Genomic DNA, 18,297 nt, shown 5'->3' on the forward strand with positions numbered 1-18,297 from the left:
GAGCCCTTGGAATTTAAAAGTCAATGAAAGCCGAGCAGTAGTGGTGCACACCGTTTATCCCAGCCCTCGGGAGGCAGAGGCAGATGGATCTCTGTAAGTTCGAGGCCAGCCTGGGATACACAGTGAAACCCTGTCTCAAAAAGAAAAACAAAACAAAACTAAATTCAATAAAATATTTTGTCATGGCATTAAGAGTATAAATGGAAACATGATACAGGATTCACTTTCCTGCTGTTTTCCACGTTGAAAACCAATCAGTTTTAGCCTTTAATAATAGCAAATGCAAACAACCCAATCAAGGAGATTCCCTAAGTCTGTTATTTCTGAAACCAAAACTACTATTCTGGTGCTAAGTAGTTGGCCAAAAGTTTGGCCATTGGATCAATACACTGTAACAATTGCTAAAGTTACTGGTCGTCTTGTTGTAGGACCTGATGATGCGCAGCAGAAGATAGAACCACATCACACAGCAGTGCTTGGAGAAGGTGACAGTGTCCAGGTGGAAAATAAGGTATTTTAAACTTTTCGTTTTCTTTTTTTTCTTTCTTCATGTGTGTATGTGTGTGAGCTATGTATAGGTGATTGTGCCCATGCACACACATGCAGAGGCCAAGAGAAGACGTCCGTCGAAGGTCCTGTTGGATCATTTTCCACCTTAATGCTTTGAGACAGTTGAGACTGGATCTCTCTCTCTCTCAAATTGAAACTCACTATTGCATGTAGGCCACTGGTTGTTTCTGCACACAGCCCCAAGCCTGGGGGTTGTGGGTTTGGGTGATCACGCATAGGTTTTATGTGGGTGACTGGGATTTGAACTCAGGCTCTCATTGTTGAATAGCAAGAGATCTTACCAACTGAGCCTGTTACCCCACCTCCAAACATTTAATTTTCTTTTTAAAATCATTTGAGGGTTTTCTAAATTCATGCTTTGATTGAATCCATTTCATGTCTTTCTTTTCCACTCTCTCCCCTCTGCCACACTGTTCCTTCCCAGTGTTTCTTCACGAACTGTCTTTGTTTTTAGCCCACTGAGTCCACCTAGTGTGTTGCCTGTCTGTGCATCTGTTTCCAACCATCTTTTGAAGCACGGGGAGCCTTTTAGGGGTTGCATTCCAGAAACAAACTAACCCTCCCATCCCCAGTTCATGAATTGCCAATAGCTCCTTGGGTAGGGGAGCGATTTCATGACCTGCCCTTCATCCATGATGGGATTTTGTCTAGCTTGATCTTGTGTAGGTCGTGTGTATGATGGGATTTTGTCTAGCTTGATCTTGTGTAGGTCATGTGCATGATGGGATTTTGTCTAGCTTGATCTTGTGTAGGTCGTGTGCATGATGGGATTTTGTCTAGCTTGATCTTGTGTAGGTCATGTGCATGGAGTCACACCTATTTTGAATTCATATGTACCTGTCATGTCCAGAGAATGGTTTCACTATATACTTCCACTGCCTCTGGCTCTTAACAATATTCCTCTCCCCTTTAATTTTCTTAACTTGTATTTTCTACTAATGTCCATGAAAATCCTTAAATCCCTCGTAAAGCTGGAAATTTGTTCTCTTCCTTGGGAAATAAATTCTGCCACTATTTTATCAAGCACTTTTAATAGTCTCTGGTGATTCTTACTCTATTTTGAGATTTCTGTTGGTATATTGCAAAGTTTCATCTATATTAATGTCTTGCCTTCAGCAATCATATAAAAGTCTGTATTGCTTACGCCTAAACATTTGAATCTAGAGGCAATGCATCTTCATTGCTTTTTAATATTACTCTGTCACAAAACTGACTTTCTTTTAACATAAGTAAAGCTAGACTAGTCCTCTCGGAGTCTAAATAGGGATCTGCCTGCTCCCAAGGAGCCCTTTCAGAATCCTCCGCGTTTGGACCTAAGAAGAGGATGTGATGCATTTCTTAGTTCTTTTCAATGAGAACCTCTACTTTTTAAGTTAAGTTTGGGGGATCTTGGGAGGTTTCTCTGTTCTTTCCCACTGGGCAATTGACTCATCATTCTGTGAACCCATTACGTCAATCGGATTGCCTCGTGTCTGTCCAGTCAGGAAGATTAAAGCGACAATTGTGGACAAGCTCCGGGATGGTTCCATTTTGAAAAGCAGGCATAAGAACTATTTCGGCAGGAGCTGACCAATGAAAAGGCAGTCTGACTCACTTCTCACCCTCTGACCCTGCTATCACAGAATGCAGTGAACTGGGGGGCGGGGGGATTTTGTGTCTCAGTCCAGTTTACTGATAACTCGCCTTCTGCTGCCTTGATCAGCAGCAGCAGCTCTATGAACGATAAACAGGACAAAACATAATCTCAGGAACATCAGAAAAATGCTATCTTAGGGTCTGTGCCCTCTAATTTCTTTTCTCAAACCATATGAAGCTGTCATGGTCGACCTTCAAGAAAAGCAATTTTACATATCTCAACCAAATATGGCAAGTAGGCCTGGAAATTATTCACAGCCCAGCACTTGCTGGTCCATTAGATTCTAATAGGGTCTGGATTCATTTGGCAACCTCAGTTTTTCCTATTATATCACAGAGAACACACTATAGAGGAGGGTTTAGAGGCTAAAATTCAAAGAAGTGATAGGAGAACCTGCAGGTCAGAGGATAGCTGGGGTAGACAAAGAGAAGTATTAGTTCCTTGGCAAAGTGGCATCCCTGACACAGGGGGCATCCTGTTACTGTTATATGAAGTTCCATCTTGTTCATGTGGTCATGACATCATGACAGCTTTAGAATGAAAAGTCATATTCAAAAGAACTTTCATTTGAAGAGGTTGTATGTCTATAAGAAAGTCAGAAGTTCCCTTTATTTTACAACAGGATAGAGGCTGTGAAGGTTTGGGTCTTGGCTTTGCCACTTGTTGGCTATGAGACTGAGAACATGTTTCTAAATTCCCTGGTTCTTCAGTCTTGTTAGTTTTTTACATTTATTATTTGTTCGTATGTATGTGTGTGTGTGGGGGTGCACATGCCACAACATGCATGTGCATCCCAGAGGATAACTTTCAGGTATTGGTTCTTTCCTTCCACTCTGTGGTTCCTAGGCATCAAACTTGGATCATCTGGGTTGGCGACAAATACCTTTATCTGCTGAGCTGTCTCACTGGCCCGGGCATCATTTTATTTGTCTGCAAAATTGAAATAATTAAAGCCAACTATGTAGGATTGTTCATTAATCAAGATTACCTATGCCAGCGTCTGTTCCAGATCTAGCACAGAGGTCAGTAACTGATGCCCGACAGGCCAGATCCAAATGCATTTCTTTGTGTTTTATTGGTCCACTGTCGCACCCGTTTGTTTCTGTATTGGCCATGGATTTTTACACTGTGTAGGTAGAAGTCAGTTACGGCAGAGATTATATGACCCACAAAGCCTAAAACTTTCTGGCTGTTCACAGAGAAAGCTTTTCGGTCTTTGGCACAGGACATTGTAGGTACCCAATAATGGTAAGGGGAAATGAAACTGCTGACAGCACCCCAATTTAACAGATCCACACATGCATTATCTAATAAGGATTCGAATCACAGGCTCGAGGACACCTAACAATTTTCACTTCTAGAAAAGGCCTCGAGGGTTATTCATCCCGTGTGGAACTCATCTTCGCCTGAGAACTCTGACAAGGAGAAAGATATACTGAATTATAGTCTAGAATGAGGACCTGGTTGAGTACCCCACTTTCTTCTAGCTCTTCTTTGCTTGCAGTTTCAGTACATCTCACCCCAATGTCCTCCACCATCATTGCCCATCTCCCCTGGTGACCATAGTATCGGCCACTCCTGGAGAGCGGCCAATCTGGAGGGTAGGAGAAGCAGCTAAGGAAAAGCTGATGTACACAAACCGACCTCAGTTTTCTTTGCGCCATCTTACCATGTATTGACTCGATCTCAGGCTAACACACGGTAGCCCATGAGGACCCAGACTTCCTTCCTCAGTAGGCAGCTTATCTTTTTCCATTATTCCTTTTTTCCCTAGGGATACAAACTCCAGTCCTCATGTTTGTGTGGCAAGCGCTCTAACCATTGGGCAATCTCCCCAGCCCATCCCTTATTCTTAAGTCTGCTGTAACACATAACAATGGCAGTGGTCCTGATTTATGCCAGGCTTAAAAGAGTTTTGTACCAGACGCTTTGACTTCATGGACAAAGCCTAAAGCATAGGGACTTTGTAATGAATTCAAATATTTCAAAGTTCTAGGAGATTGGAACTGAGCTCAAGCTATTCTGAACACAAAATCCTGAACTAGAGCAGGCCTCCCCAAAGCTGCCTCTGTTCCAGAAGCTCCCCGTATGAGTTTGACCTGCAGCTGGTGTGCTGGATTTTTCTTCAGAGTGATGGTTGCTCTAGTGGACCCACGATTAGAAACATATGCGCGCACTAAGAAAGACTCCATATAACCTTCAGACCCATGTTGTTCCAGAGTCCTAGAAGAGTAGCAAGCTCATTTGTAGTAAATGTACTGAAGTAGGTGAACACTAACTATCATGGGAACAATGGACAACCATACTCTTAAACTGTCAACGTCCATGGTTAATCTCATTCAAATGAGTTCATTAACATAACCACTGAAATACAGAAGTGAAACAAAGCACTCCATGAAAGTTAATGGCAGGATTTGTCTTATTCTTTGTAAGAGTTCATGGTGAAAAGAACTGCTAGGGTTTTTTTTAAGCTATTAAACAGTTCACTGCTTGATTTTTCTATTGGTGCCTTAAGTATAGGGAGAGAAGTTTAGAAAGAACAACTGCATGCAATTAAATCGTGCTCAAGTTCAATGTCTGTCTGGTAATTTTTCCAGGCAATTCATCACACTAGCAAATGCTGTTGTAGTCAAATAGCATGCCATAGCTCCATCCCCACAGTCCTGCTCTTATTACAACCTGTATATTTATAATCAATTTGACTGAGTTAGAAACTCATAATCTGGAAGTTATTAACACGTTAAATGACCCCTGGGCCTTTCCTCTAGGCTTCAATCATGTATAGTTGGTCTCCATGCAATGCAACACATGCCCTGGCCATAACAGGTATGGAGTATCAAAAGCAATTTATCTATTTTGCTTTATTTAGCTAGTGATTAGTGAGTGTATCTGGGTGAGCACACACACGTGTGCTGTGGTGTACTTACAGAGGTCAAAGGACAGCTCTTAGGGCTTGGTTCTGCTCTCCCACCATGTGGGTGTCAGGAATAGAACTTGGGTTGTCAGGCTTGGTGGTCAGTACCTTCACCTGCTGACCATCTTGCTGGCCCCAAGGACAGATTTTGGAAGTTAGTATTTAAGATGTACAAGACTTAACTAGGAACCAAGGACTCTAGAAGACACACCAAAGAAAGAGGCATGAGCTGGACTCTCAAAGGTCCTGCTTTGGTGTTGGGGTTATTCTACGTGAAACAGTCACCTGGGCCTCTAGTACCAGTGTATGATGATTTTTCAAATTAATGTTGATAAAGGCAGTGGCATAGAGGCACCTAAGGACTGACTGTCTTAGGGCTGTCTTTCATCCTCTTTGCTTTGCGTGATTTTCATCCTTTGACACTATGGATAAAGCTTTTCTACTGGGGCTTTGACCTACATTTCCATTCCACTAAGCAGCTGTAGAGGCGATTCGGTTTCTTACTAAAGGCAGTTAGCAAATGAAAACCAAGAGTGTGGAGAGGGAGGTCAGCGTGCTAAAGGTGCTTGCCTCCAAGCCTGCTAACCTGAGTTCAGTTCCCAGTGGAGGAGGAGAACCAGCTATGGGAATTTGGGCTTTGACCTCCACATACATACCATGGTACACATGCACCAACCCCATGCACACAATAAATAAACAATGTACAAAAAAAATTTTAGAAGCAAGAAGCAGAAAATAGATCTGGCTTAGATTAAAGGAGGGCCCACCCAGATGGTAAATCTGTAGGAAACTCGTGGAAAGAAGTTTGGAGCAGAAACCTCCAGGGTTTTTAGAATGATGGGAAACTTCAACCCCTAAAATGTTCCTAGTTTCTTGTTTCAGACAAAATGCACGTGTCCTTTTATCCTGCTGTCCAAATAATAATTGGAAAGTCATCATTTTATTTGAGCAATAAAAAAGAGCAAAACTTCTTTTTTTTTTTTTTAGCACTTTCTCATTCCACAGTGTGGAAACAGGGCACGTTTGTTACTCCCCAAAGACCTCTCTTTTGATTTTGATAGGAAACTTCCATTCTGAACAGTCAGCGTGTACATGACATGCAGGCCAGTCTTTCTTCTCTGCTCCACTAACCCTTTCTCTTCCACTTCCCGACCCCCCAACTCAAGCCTGTCACCTTGGCCATGGCAAAAACAAGCAAAACAAAACACTATTATGGGATTCTCTTTCCCGTGTGTCTTTTTCACCTAAAACCTCACCTCTCCGAACCCCTCAGAGAATAATCCTTTGTGATAATGAGTTGTTGTTATTGAAGTCTTAGCTATTTAAACATCACACTGAAAAAAGAAAAAGAAGAAATCATACCAAATGAAAACCTTCCCCATTTCTGTCAACCATTAGCTCCACCACAACACATGAAGAGCTCTAAAATCTTATGGAATTAATTTTGCTATAAGATGGCAAAACAATACCTTTTTTCCTTGGATCTCTGAATGCTGTGCAGATTGGACAACCATTGTGATGGCTAATCTTGGTCAACTTGGCACACCTCGGAAGAGGGAACCTCAGTTGAGGGATCACCTCCATCATGTTAGCCAGTGGACATGTCTGTGGGTGATTTTCTGGATTTCTAATTGATGTAGGTGGCAAGAGGGCCCTAGCTGTGGGCAGCACAATCTCTAGGCAAGTGGGCCTGAGCTGGTAAGAAAGGTAGCAGAGGGGCTGGAGAGATGGCTCGGGCGCTAAGACCACTGGCTGCTCTGGCAGAGGTCCCATGGTTGAGGTTCCTAGCAACCACAAGGAATCTCAGAACCATGTGGAACTCAAGTTCCAGTAGATTCCATGTCCCCCTCTGACTTCTATACATGCAGGCAAAACACTCATACACATAAAATAACTAAATCTCAGGGAGGGAGGGGCGGAGGGAGGGAAGGAGGGAGGAAGAAGGAAGGAAGGAAGGAAGGGAGGGAGGGAGGGAGGGAGGGAGGAAGGAACAGGGAAGGAAGGAAGGAAGGAAGGAAGGAAGGAAGGAAGGAAGGAAGGAAGGAAGGAAGGAAGGAAGGAAGGAAGGAAGAGAGGGAGGGAGGGAACAGGGAAGGAAGGAAGGAAGGAAGGAAGGAGGGAGGGAACAGGGAAGGAAGGAAGGAAGGAAGGAAGGAAGGAAGGAAGGGAGGGAGGGAGGGAGGGAGGGAGGGAGGGAGGGAGGGAGGGAGGAAGGAAGGAAGGAAGGAAGGAAGGAAGGGAAGGAGGGAATAGAACATGAGCCTGGAAGTGAGCCAGTAAGCAGCATTCCTCTGTGGTCTCTGCTTCAGTTCCCATCTGCAGGTTTCCATCTATGACAATGTGTAACCCAAAGAAGCCATTTCCTCCTCCAGTTGTTTCTGGTCAGTGTTTTATCAGAGAAGCAGAAGCAATCAAGGACAAGCACACTGACTAGCTGTTACAACTGGGGAGAAGCAAGAGTCAGCAGAGAGTGGATGAAACTCTGTGCTTACAACAAAGAACGAAGTTTCGTACGTGATCTCGGTGCCATCAGTTTTCAGATGGCTGATTTCCCGCTAGCTTAACACTGGCATGCATTTTGATAGTGAGTTAGATTATGAGTCAGTGAGGCAATGATGGTTAGAAAGTTACAGACCTGAGAACTTTTAGACGCCTATTTATTTTTTGTGTATTTTTATATCATGTGCGTTGGTGTTTTGCCTGCATGTGTGTCGGTATGAGGGTATCAGATCCTCTAGAAGTGGAATTACAGGTGGTTGTGAGCTGCCATGTGGTTGTTGGGAATTGAACCTGGGTCCTCTGGAAGAGCAGTCCATGTTCTTAACCGCTGAGCCATCTCCCCAGAGCCGACATGTATTTTTTATGTGTGAAGAAGTAATTTAAACATCAACGAAGTGTGTTTGAAATGCTACCGCTCATGAGATATAAGGAATAGTAGAGGAAGACTTTTGAAGACATATCCTTTTAAACATGCTCCCACATCAACTGTAAAAAAAAGCCTTTTGAAGAACCCATTCTACCATACATCCATACTTAATTTGCTATTATTATTATTATTATTATCATCATCATCATTATTATTATTATTAGTTTTAGTTTTTTCAAGACAAGGTTTCTCTGTCAGTCCTAGACTCACTCTGTCAACCAGGCTGGCCTTAAACTCACAGAGATTTTTACCTGCCTCTACTTCTCAAGTGCCGGGATTAAAGGCATGTGCCACCACTGCCTGGCTATTAATTTATTTTTAGTTGAAGCCAAAAAGATAAACATATTTCAGGCCTCTCAAATATTGCAGCTTTTATTAAATTTACAGAAGAAGAAAGAGTTAAGTATTACTTTTGTTGAATCCAGTGGTAAATCTTCTGAGACTAGGCATTGGAATGATTTCAAGTTAGAGAGCTTTGTATTAGTAGAAGCACATAAATATTTTATATAATTTAAGATAATAGAACTTTGCATCAGTAGAAATGTATAAATATTTGGTATAATTTAAGATAGCATTATATATTTGGAAAAATGCTATGTTAGTAGAATTTGAGTGAAGTTTTAGAAAATTTAGTTTTTCAAATATATGGTAATTGATTTTTTTATTATTATTTGATTGAAAATTAGACAGGCCTAAGAGAAAACTGGAGGGAAATATGCAATGCTTGATTATCTATTTGTAAGAAAGCATGTTAGTACTTAGAGGGTTAAAATAGCAAGTTCCTGGCTTCTGATCATCATCATGCTGGTTGGTCCCTCTGCTGGCTTCTCCAGGTGTCCCACGTGCCTAGCAGGTCGGAGGCTGGGCTTGGCTGGAGTGGTTGTTTGTGGACGCCTGAGTGCCTCAGTTCTCCTATACCTGGCCTCCCTATTTGGCTAGCTCAGGATGCCTGTTCATATGGCCCTCCACAGGAAAGCTGGGAAGACTGACAAGTAGGAGCTGCTAGGGAACTGAGGAAGTAAAACCAGAAATTTCTGAAACAGAGGAGCCACCTATCCAGTATTGGAGCACTGGACTGAGCTCCCAAGGTCCTTATGAAGAGCAGAAGGAGGGAGAACATGAGCAAGGAAGTCAGGACCGCGAGGGGTGCATCCATCCACTGAGACGGTGGGACAGATCTAATAGGAGACCACCAAGGCCAGTTGGAATGGGACTGATGGAGCGTGTGATCAAACCGGACTCTTTGAATGTGGCTGATGGTGGAGGCTGACTGAGAAGCCAAGGACAATGGCGCTGGGCTTTGATTCTACTGCATGGACGGGCTTTGTGGGAGCCTTGACCATTTGGATGCTCACCTTCATGGACCTGGGGGGAGCGGGGAGGACCTTGGACTTCCCATAGGGTAGGGAACCCTGACTGCTCTTTGGCCTGGAGAGGGAGGGAGTGGGGATGTGGGTGGAGGGGAGGGGAGGGATGTGGGAGGAGGGGAGGAGATGGAAATTTTTAATAATAATAATAATGATAATAATAAAGAAAGTAAAGCATATGCTGTCACTAAAGTTAGGCCACGAAGGGGAAGCTGATGGAGAAATCTGGAGTTCTGTGGCCAGCAGTCTGAAAATGGGCCGGGGGTACCTAGATTAGAAGGTTAGCAATCAGGAAGAACTAGAAATGGCATGGGACAGAATGAGGACAAGATGGAACCTACCAACACCCCAGACTGTCATTCACTACAAACCGACATAGCATTGCAAGAACATAGCATGGTAGTTACTTTAAAATGTTCAATTTTTTTTTATAATGAAATGAGCATATGATTTTCAACCAGAAATGCATTATTATAAAAACAAGAATGAGGACTGCTTCTGGTTCCCCAAGCACCCTTGTAAAAGGCCAGGTGTGACAGCACACATCGGGAACTCCACATGAGAGGTAAGCCAGACAGGCAGATCCCCGGAGTGTGGTGCTAGGCAGTCTAGGCAAGGGGCGAGCTCTGGTTTTAGTAACAGACCCGGTATCCAAAACTAAAGTGGAAGACACGTGACAAAGACCTCTGGCCTCCACATATATGGTCCTACACACACACACACACACACACACACACACACACACACACAGAAGATTGTAACTACAATTTTCCTCCTTTAATTGCAGATGTTAATATATTGGTAACCTAGACTTAGTGCTGAATTCTAGCTGCCGTGATACTAGCCATCCTAAGGAACAGACATTCCCCTATCAAGGACTGCCGAGAAAATGTTTCTGTAGCACCATCTACTTAAGTTCTATGTTAGCTATAACTTGTGTCCAATTTGACATTCAAAAATAAATGTGTCCACTATTTGATGCTTTCTTTGATTATTTTAGGACCCACAAAGAAGCCATTTTGTCTTAATTGCTGGGGAGCCATTAAGAGAACCAGTTGTCCAACATGGTAAGTCCAAAAGATGATGGTTTTCCTGACTGACATTTTTTATGCGTGTGTGTGTGTGTGGAGAGAGAGAGAGAGAGAGAGGGGGGGGGGGGATTTCAACTTGAAGGGGAAAAAACTTCATTGTCCACTAGGGACTTGAATATCATTTAACCAAAGTAACAGTGATTTCAATACTGTTTTGTGTTGCTATGACAGAATACATGAGACGGAGTAATCTTTAAAGAAAGGAAACTTATTTTGGCAGACATCACTGGAGACATGGAAGTCCAACATGTGTGTGTGTGGGGGGGTGGGGGTCTCGTGTTGTTTCAACTCGGCAGAAAGTAGAAATGGGTATATGCTTGAGAGACAGAACTTGACGGGTGGATATGCTTTACAATATTCTGCCACTGTGGTAATAAAGCCAGTCTCTCCCCACACCAAAAAATGAATCCAGCCCCACAAGAGTGAGAACTCACCCACTGCATAAGTTATTACCCCATCTTCATGACCCAATCACCTTTTGATGGCTCCACCTCCCCATGTGGCCCAAGGACAATCAGATCTTAATATGAATTGTGGAGGGGAAAATCAATATGCAAATCATAGCCAACACGGTCCTTGTAACCTATTATATTTTTAGTGAAAAATATGAGCCTCTTAGGAATAATACTTCTTTGAAAATTTCTGTAATAGTTTAAGCCATTCTTCGTTGAATTACAAAATGAATAGAGTTGGGCTGGAAAGATGGCTCAGCAGCGCATGCTGAACTCACAGAGGATTCAAACTTAGTTCCCAACGCCAGAAGATCTAATGTCCTCTTCTGGCCTCCTTGGGCATTTGCGCATATGTGTGCATGCATGCGCACGCACACACACACACACACACTCACTCTTAAGAATAAAATAAATATTTTTTTCAGGAAAAAGAAAGAGTTAATTATTGTATGGAAGAGGTAGTACTGTGGTCGGAGCGAGAAAATGCTGGCATCGGGACAAAACCACTTTGGATCTTGATGTCCTTGTATCATTGACATTTGATTAAATGAGAAACACCTAAAAGCACCAAGAACCCAACTTGTTATTTATACCATTGTCTGCAAAACTTACTGTGCACTTCTCCAATTATTAAATTAGAAATGATTTAAGATCTCATTGTATTCCACTACTTGGCATGATTTCCAAAGTATACACAATGATCTCAGATAAGCCCCAGCTAGTCATAAATTTAAGTAACACTGAATATTTTTTAAAAATATTGTTTTTGTTCTAGCAGTAATTTCGAGGGGATATTAAATCATAAGCCCCTAGCTTGTGATCTCTCATGTTAATTTTGCACACTTCCTTTTGTCGTGACTGAAGAAAATGGCTCTTTGGTAAAGAAAGCTACAAGCAAATGGAGTATGGTCATCAGCTAGTTAGTTATAGGCTGGAATTGGGGTAGGAAAAGCATGTTTGCGACAAAAACCTTTTATGTTAGGCCCTTTCCTCCATAGCAGTCCTGAGAAACAAGAGCCCAGTTGAACAGGGATGACACAGCAAACTGGAAGGCTGGATGTATGCAAATCCTCTTCTGGTGCCTCCTAGCCGAGATACTGGGCATGCTTGTAAAAACAAGTTCACATTCATCGGCCCAAGTAGACATGTGTCTCTTGGACTGTCAGTGACTGATAGAGCATTTTGTTTGGTTTGCTTAATTTGCTTTTATTTTTATATTTTTTTTTTTTACCTTTTCATGCTCAAGGGCAACCCCAAACATCCTGAGAGTATTTGGGGACTGGTTGTGTTTTTGTGACTTCCTAACGTCCTGCTCCTCTTGTCACTGAGTGTTCTGAAAGATGACATTAGGCAAAGACGTCACAGCATGTTGGATTAGCAAACAACCGTAACTCTGGTGGAGTTATGTCTCTCTGCCAAATGAGAAAAAAAATGCAGATATTTCATTTTTTTAACATACACTTTCATGCCATTTGCTGTTTGCTAAGTATTGCTCAGAGTGTTTTTCAAATGTTAATTTATTTAATTTTCAAAGCAACCCTGAAAACTTGACTGGGGTGGCGAGGGAATGACAAAAAAACAACACACCGACACACATACAGAAAGCTGGAATTGGGGGCCTGTACTTGACCTGATGGAGATCTACATATGGTACACCGACCTAGAACCTCAGCGAGTTCATTCTATACAGCACAGGAGGAGGTGGCTCGTCTTTGTGGCAGGGCTCTGTAGAGGCGCAGTCTCAGGTTGCAGTCACCCAGATGAGGAAGTTGTGATTGTTAGTTTTTGCATACACTGTGATGTCCTCACTCAAATTGGAGGAAGACTCGCCAATTTCCTGAGCCTGACTTTGAGGAAGATTTTGCCCATTCCCATGAGTCGGAGACATCGGTCCTGATCAATAATATACATTCATTCACTCAGTGCATCGGCCTTTCCCTATAATGTCTTAGGTGACCCAAGGACAGTTTAAAAAACTGAGAGGTATGGGACGGTGTCAAAAATAGAATATAGAAATGTACTATGGAAAAAGAGTTGAGGTATAAGTGTGGTGGGGCTCTGCCTGGGGAAACCATAGGGAATTTTTGTGTATCAAGTCAGCCCTTGGCCTAGTCAGTATTTAATCTGCTTGACCCATAAAACCTAAAGTATATATTCCCTGGTTCTTTGCTGAGTGAAAAATTGGTTGACCCTAAGAAATAAATTGTTAAAAAGTGCTTCTTGACTTAAGTTTATTAATAAAATGTATTAAAGTTATGGTACTGGTGATCCTTGGCCAGAGAATGGCCACACTAGCATGATGCATCTTTTGGGAAGGTGGGTGAATAAGAAATTATGGTCAAAATGAAAGATAAACCAGTAGAAACATAAAAAGAAGCACTTACAGGAAGATGAAAATGCCTTTAATTGCAAGCACATGGTAGTGACTCGTGTCAGGAAGGAGAAACCAGCCAAACTTCAAAACTTGACCTCATCTGTGCTTGCTATAGGGTACATGGTGGTATCTTCTGGGGAACTGCAAAAGAACTGTTAATGTACAAGCTGTTCAGAAGCAATTAAATCCCCTGTTGGCTGTCATGCAGATGCTGCGAGTTTTCAAAACAGACATAGAACCGTCTCATAAATGCATAGCCCCACCCACAGCTTAGGCAGACACCAAAACCATGCTCTGATCTAGCTGATTCATAATCCCAGGCTGGTTCAGTTCCTGACGTCAGTTCATGTCGTACAAATAACATCTATAAAGACTGCGATGAATAAAGGGATTGCTATCACTGGCAAGGACCCTGCCATGAGCAGTGGGAGCTGACTGTGTCTCTCTAAGTTTGGTCTGTATGATAATTTCTTAGCATATACAGTTCTAGCAACTGCAGTCCTGGAGGACAGAACGCTATGAAAAGAGGCTGTGGCTGCCCAGCTATGCCTAGACTTTGTTTCAAACGAGGAGCTATAGTAATACACACCGCTTTCAGTGGTAGAAGAAAATGTTATCACCCAGAACTTTGTAAACGTCTCTTTCTGCCCTAGGTCCGTTTGTGATGAATACCAATGAAGAAATTTCTGAGGCCATTCTTGATTTCAGGAATGCAAAAAATGGTTTTGAGGGGGCCAAAACCTGGAAGTCAAAGATTGGAAACCAATGAAGAGCTGGAACTCTGCTATTTGATGGACTGACCATTCACTATATTCAATTTTCAAAGCTGGCTTAGCTGGTGCCTCTTTAAAAATTTCATATTAAGCCCGGTGGTGGTGGCGCACGCCTTTAATCCCAGCACTTGGGAGGCAGAGACAGGTGGGTCTCTGTTGAATCCGAGGCCAGCCTGGTCTACAGGCAAGTTACAGGACAGGCAGGGTTATACAGAAAAAAACCTGTCTTGAAAACCCCAAAATAAAAAAAAAAAAGAATTCCACGTTAAAATGAAAAGATGTTTTTTTGTAGTGAGTCATCAGAATGCATTATATACATGTATGAAATTGTCAAAGAGCAGACTTAACTATTTTAAGAAGTTAGAAGTAAAAAAATAATAGTAGTAATGCATGCAAATAAGTCTAATTGTTGCTTCTTTAAAAACCCATGTTATTCATTTCAATGGAAGTTATCGGGCTCTTATTAAAAACAATCGCTTATGTGCATGTGCTTTTTATATGTGAGAAGATGCCCTTTTATTCTGTGGTCTTTGGGATTTTCTTAGGGCATTTTTTTTAATAGCTTTCCATGTCCCTGGCAGCAGCTATGCGAGCATCTGAAGCTGTCCTCCTGCAGCTCAGCTGCCATCCCAGCCATCCCAGCTGTGCTCCGGGTCTCATGTTACAGGTTATCTGCTTTCGAAAACACAGCAGCCCTGACCGTATGAGGCAGCTTTGAAAACTGCCCTGCTATTGCTAGGGACACAGCAGGATTCCAGCCAAGACTTCCCCGCAATTTTCTGCCAAAGTCTGTGTCAGATGTAAGACACATGCTCCTGCACGCTTCCTTGAAGACTGGGAAAAGTCAGAATCCATCGTTAGGTTCCAGCCTGCTGTAGCCGCAAGTGTCGGTGGTCACACCACCTCCTTATAAAGCAGTTAGAACCTAGGGCATAGGGTGGAGTTTTTTTTCTTTCTTTTGGCTTTCTGGACACGAACTGACGGGAGAGTGATTTCTAGCATAAAGTGGAAGCCAGGGCCACCTCCTGATTATTTTCGCAGCAGGAAATTTTAAACTTTTTTTTTAATCTTTCTCCCATACTAAGATTGTGTGTGGCAGGGGGTGTCCCTTGACTAACTCAAGTCGTTTTGATTACGACTGATCATGTGATTTTCCATGTGAAGTTTTGGGGTTTCGAACTTTGCTTCTGGAGAATGCCTTTTGCCCCACTTCTCAGGAGCTGCCTGGTGTCAACCGCTTAAGTCATCAGTGGCCATTTAAAATATCCAAAATGTATAGAGAGTGGGCAGTGGTGAATGTTCTCATGATGTCCTACGTGTACCTGGTGCAGGGCTTCAATAGTGACCATGGACCAGTGAAGGTAGGTGAGCTCGAGTTTTCATAGTGTTTCTTTGTGTTGGTTTTCACAGAAAAAGTCCTTTGCTCTCACTGTAGTTGAAGCAATATAAAGCCCAGCCTACACTGAGCTTGCGTGTATTAGTGACTACTTTATTTCTTAGGCTTAATACTTTTTTCCATGAGTGTATGAACATGTACATGTGTGTGAGAATGTGTATGATGTTTTTTTAATGGGACTAGAACACAAGCATTCTGGAAATCTTTGGCATGGAAATGCTTGCTCCCATTTGTGCCTGCTAGTGGCACGGTGGCTTGCTTTCTGGCGAAGCTGTGATTTGCTTTTATGACACACACACAATTTTGTGTGCCATTGCTTTTTAGGTTGGTTGTAAGCAGCAAGGTTGAGTAATTTCTTCTGTAAGTTGAAAATCACAGTGCTCTTCGTGGATGCTTTCTGTCTGGTTCTGCAAATTAGCAATTGCTACCATCCAGGAGGAAAAAACAATGTTTTCTCAGAGTCTGTTTTTGGTTTTGTGCTTCTGCTTTTGAAAATGTGTCTAAAATTAAGCAGTTAGCAGATCTTTGGCTCTATGAACAAGCATCAAGGACAGCCCAAGAATTTGAGAATGGTGCAGAGAGGGTGAACTAGGTAGGGTGCTACCGATTGCCAGAACAACATTGTTACCCAGTGTTTCAAAGCCTTTTCATTTTTGAAAAAAGACTCGGATGTAATTATTTTGATTGGAGTGCTACTAAATCATGGCTGATTTAGTCATTTCTGGCTATGACCAGACAGAAATCAGATGTGGGCTTGAGTTTTGTGGCACACATTTTCAATAGTGGGGGGGGGGGGAATTAGTTCATAAGGATGTGAACTAGTTTATGGCAAGACCCATATGCATGTGGTCCACATCCAGATAGTAAATCTACACCCAAGTTTCATAGCACAAGACTAAAGGGCTCCTGACTCTGGAATCTATGTACAGTTTTTACCCTGCCACCTATACTCAAAAGTAAATTTCCTTCACAATCCCAGAGAACTTAGACAACAATGAGGACCCTAAGAGAGACTTACGTAGATCTAATCGACATGGGAAGTAGAAAAAGACAAGATCTCCTAAGTAAATTGGGAGCATAGGGACCTTGGGAGGGGAGAGGCAGAGAGGGGAGCAGAGAAAATGTAGAGCTCAATAAAAGTCAATAAAAAAGTAAATTTCCTTTCACCTCTAGCCTGAGATGGAGATCCAGCATCAAGGCTGGTGGCAGTCAGGGCAAGCTGAGGACTGTCCTTTCTGCCATGTAATTTGGGAGTTGCAAAGCTTGAACGGTGCAGGCTACTAGGCAAGGAACCTTCCTACTCCAGCACAACGCTGCTCGACATTTTCCTTAACTCTAGTCTTTAACCCTGTCCCCAGTGAAGTTTCCAGTGTATAGAATTTACTCTTTTGTAGACACAGCTACCAGACTCCTCTCTGGGTCCCAGGCACAGTGAAGTTTTACACCCTTTGAATTTACTTCTCCCATCTAACCTCCTTGAATGGGCAATGGAAGAAAGGGACCGAGTTTTTATGTGACAGAAAACATGCCCTAGCAGATGGCGGATGTGCAGCCTGTGTTTACTAATGTGCCTCTCCGTGTTTCTCTTACATGCCCTACTTTCTCTTTGAACAGTGAAGCTACATGGAGTGACCTTACAGCCACTCAGCCCCCAGCTAAATTAGATTGTTTCTTCTATGAAGGAAAGTGTTGCCTGTAGTCAAATACAAGTGTGGGGATACACATGACTAGGTGGTGAAACGTAACAGCGTACATCATTTGGTTTATATGTTCTCTTCCCCTCCCCACCTCCTTAAAAGAAAACAAAATCAAGAAATCTTTTGTTGTTGTTGTTATTTAATTTTGGTTTTTTTTTTTTTGAGATAAAGTTTCTCTTTGTTAACAGCCCTGGCTGTCCTGGAACTTGCTTTGTAGACCAGGCTGGCCTCAAACTCACAGAGATCCACCTGCCTCTGCCTCCCGAGTGCTGGGTTTAAAGACATGTGCTACCAGTGCCTGACTAGAAATTGATTTCTTAACATTGATGTTTTCTTGTTTAAATTAAAATTTAGCATAAAAACATATTCAGAGTAGTAATGGTTTAGGGCACTGGTGGGTTTTTCTTTTAGATGTAAGAACCTGTCATTGGTTATGCAAATTCATCATGCTCCCCCTCGGTCCCGAGTCTATGAGAACAGGCTTTTCGCACTCACCCATTTCTCACCATATCTGTTCCAGAATGGCTATGATGCCAAATCTATTTCCAGGTTGCCCCCTTCCCCTGGTCTAAACTTTACTTCCTAGCTTAGAGAATTGTCGTATTTTTTTTCAGCTTAGACAGGCAGTGACTATGTGCCCTTCTATGAATCTGTGAACATTTTTCCCCACTATAAGCATTGCAAATGGCTCCTACCATCTAGGACAATTGTGCCTAATGCCATTCGAGTGAAGCCGTCCTTATCTCACTAGTCCTGCAGCTTATGCGCAGCTTATGCTCGGAAAACTAGCTGTTGGGGTCAACAATACTCAGAACACGTGCGCTAAGAACATCTTTACAGCAATCTTAACATTCTCTTTGCCAAACAAGGATCTGGGGAGATGGCTCAGTGCTGAAGAGCACGTCTTGCTGTTACAACAGCCCCAAGTTCAGTTCCCAGTGGCTCCAAACCATCTATAATGCCAGCTCCAGGGGATCCTATGCCTTCTGACCTCAGGGACACCAGGCACATGTGTGGTCCGTACATACACACACATACATTTAGAAAAAAATACCCAGATACATAAATCTTTAAAATTTATTTGAATTAAAAAGACCCATA

The 18,297-nt window shown here is 42.5% G+C and overlaps 2 protein-coding genes across 2 annotated transcripts in view; both read left to right on the forward strand.

Annotated features, from left to right (window-relative positions):
- Pir (pirin) overlaps window positions 1–14,600 on the forward strand; it is a 90,631-nt gene extending 76,031 nt beyond the window's left edge. Inside the window, exons 8-10 of the mRNA XM_038317353.2 lie at window positions 429–511; window positions 10,414–10,480; window positions 13,984–14,600. Of these exons, the coding sequence (XP_038173281.1) occupies window positions 429–511; window positions 10,414–10,480; window positions 13,984–14,099 (266 nt within the window). The 3' untranslated portion in view covers window positions 14,100–14,600. The remainder of the gene's footprint in view (window positions 1–428; window positions 512–10,413; window positions 10,481–13,983) is intronic.
- Window positions 14,601–14,728: 128 nt separating this feature from the next.
- The window catches only part of Vegfd (vascular endothelial growth factor D), a 35,607-nt gene continuing 32,038 nt past the window's right edge, over window positions 14,729–18,297 (forward strand). Inside the window, 1 exon segment of the mRNA XM_038317352.1 lies at window positions 14,729–15,464. Coding sequence (XP_038173280.1) covers window positions 15,375–15,464 — 90 coding nt within the window. The 5' untranslated portion in view covers window positions 14,729–15,374.

Source organism: Arvicola amphibius, chromosome X, assembly GCF_903992535.2.
Source record: "Arvicola amphibius chromosome X, mArvAmp1.2, whole genome shotgun sequence".
Classification (NCBI taxonomy): Eukaryota; Metazoa; Chordata; class Mammalia; order Rodentia; family Cricetidae; genus Arvicola; species Arvicola amphibius.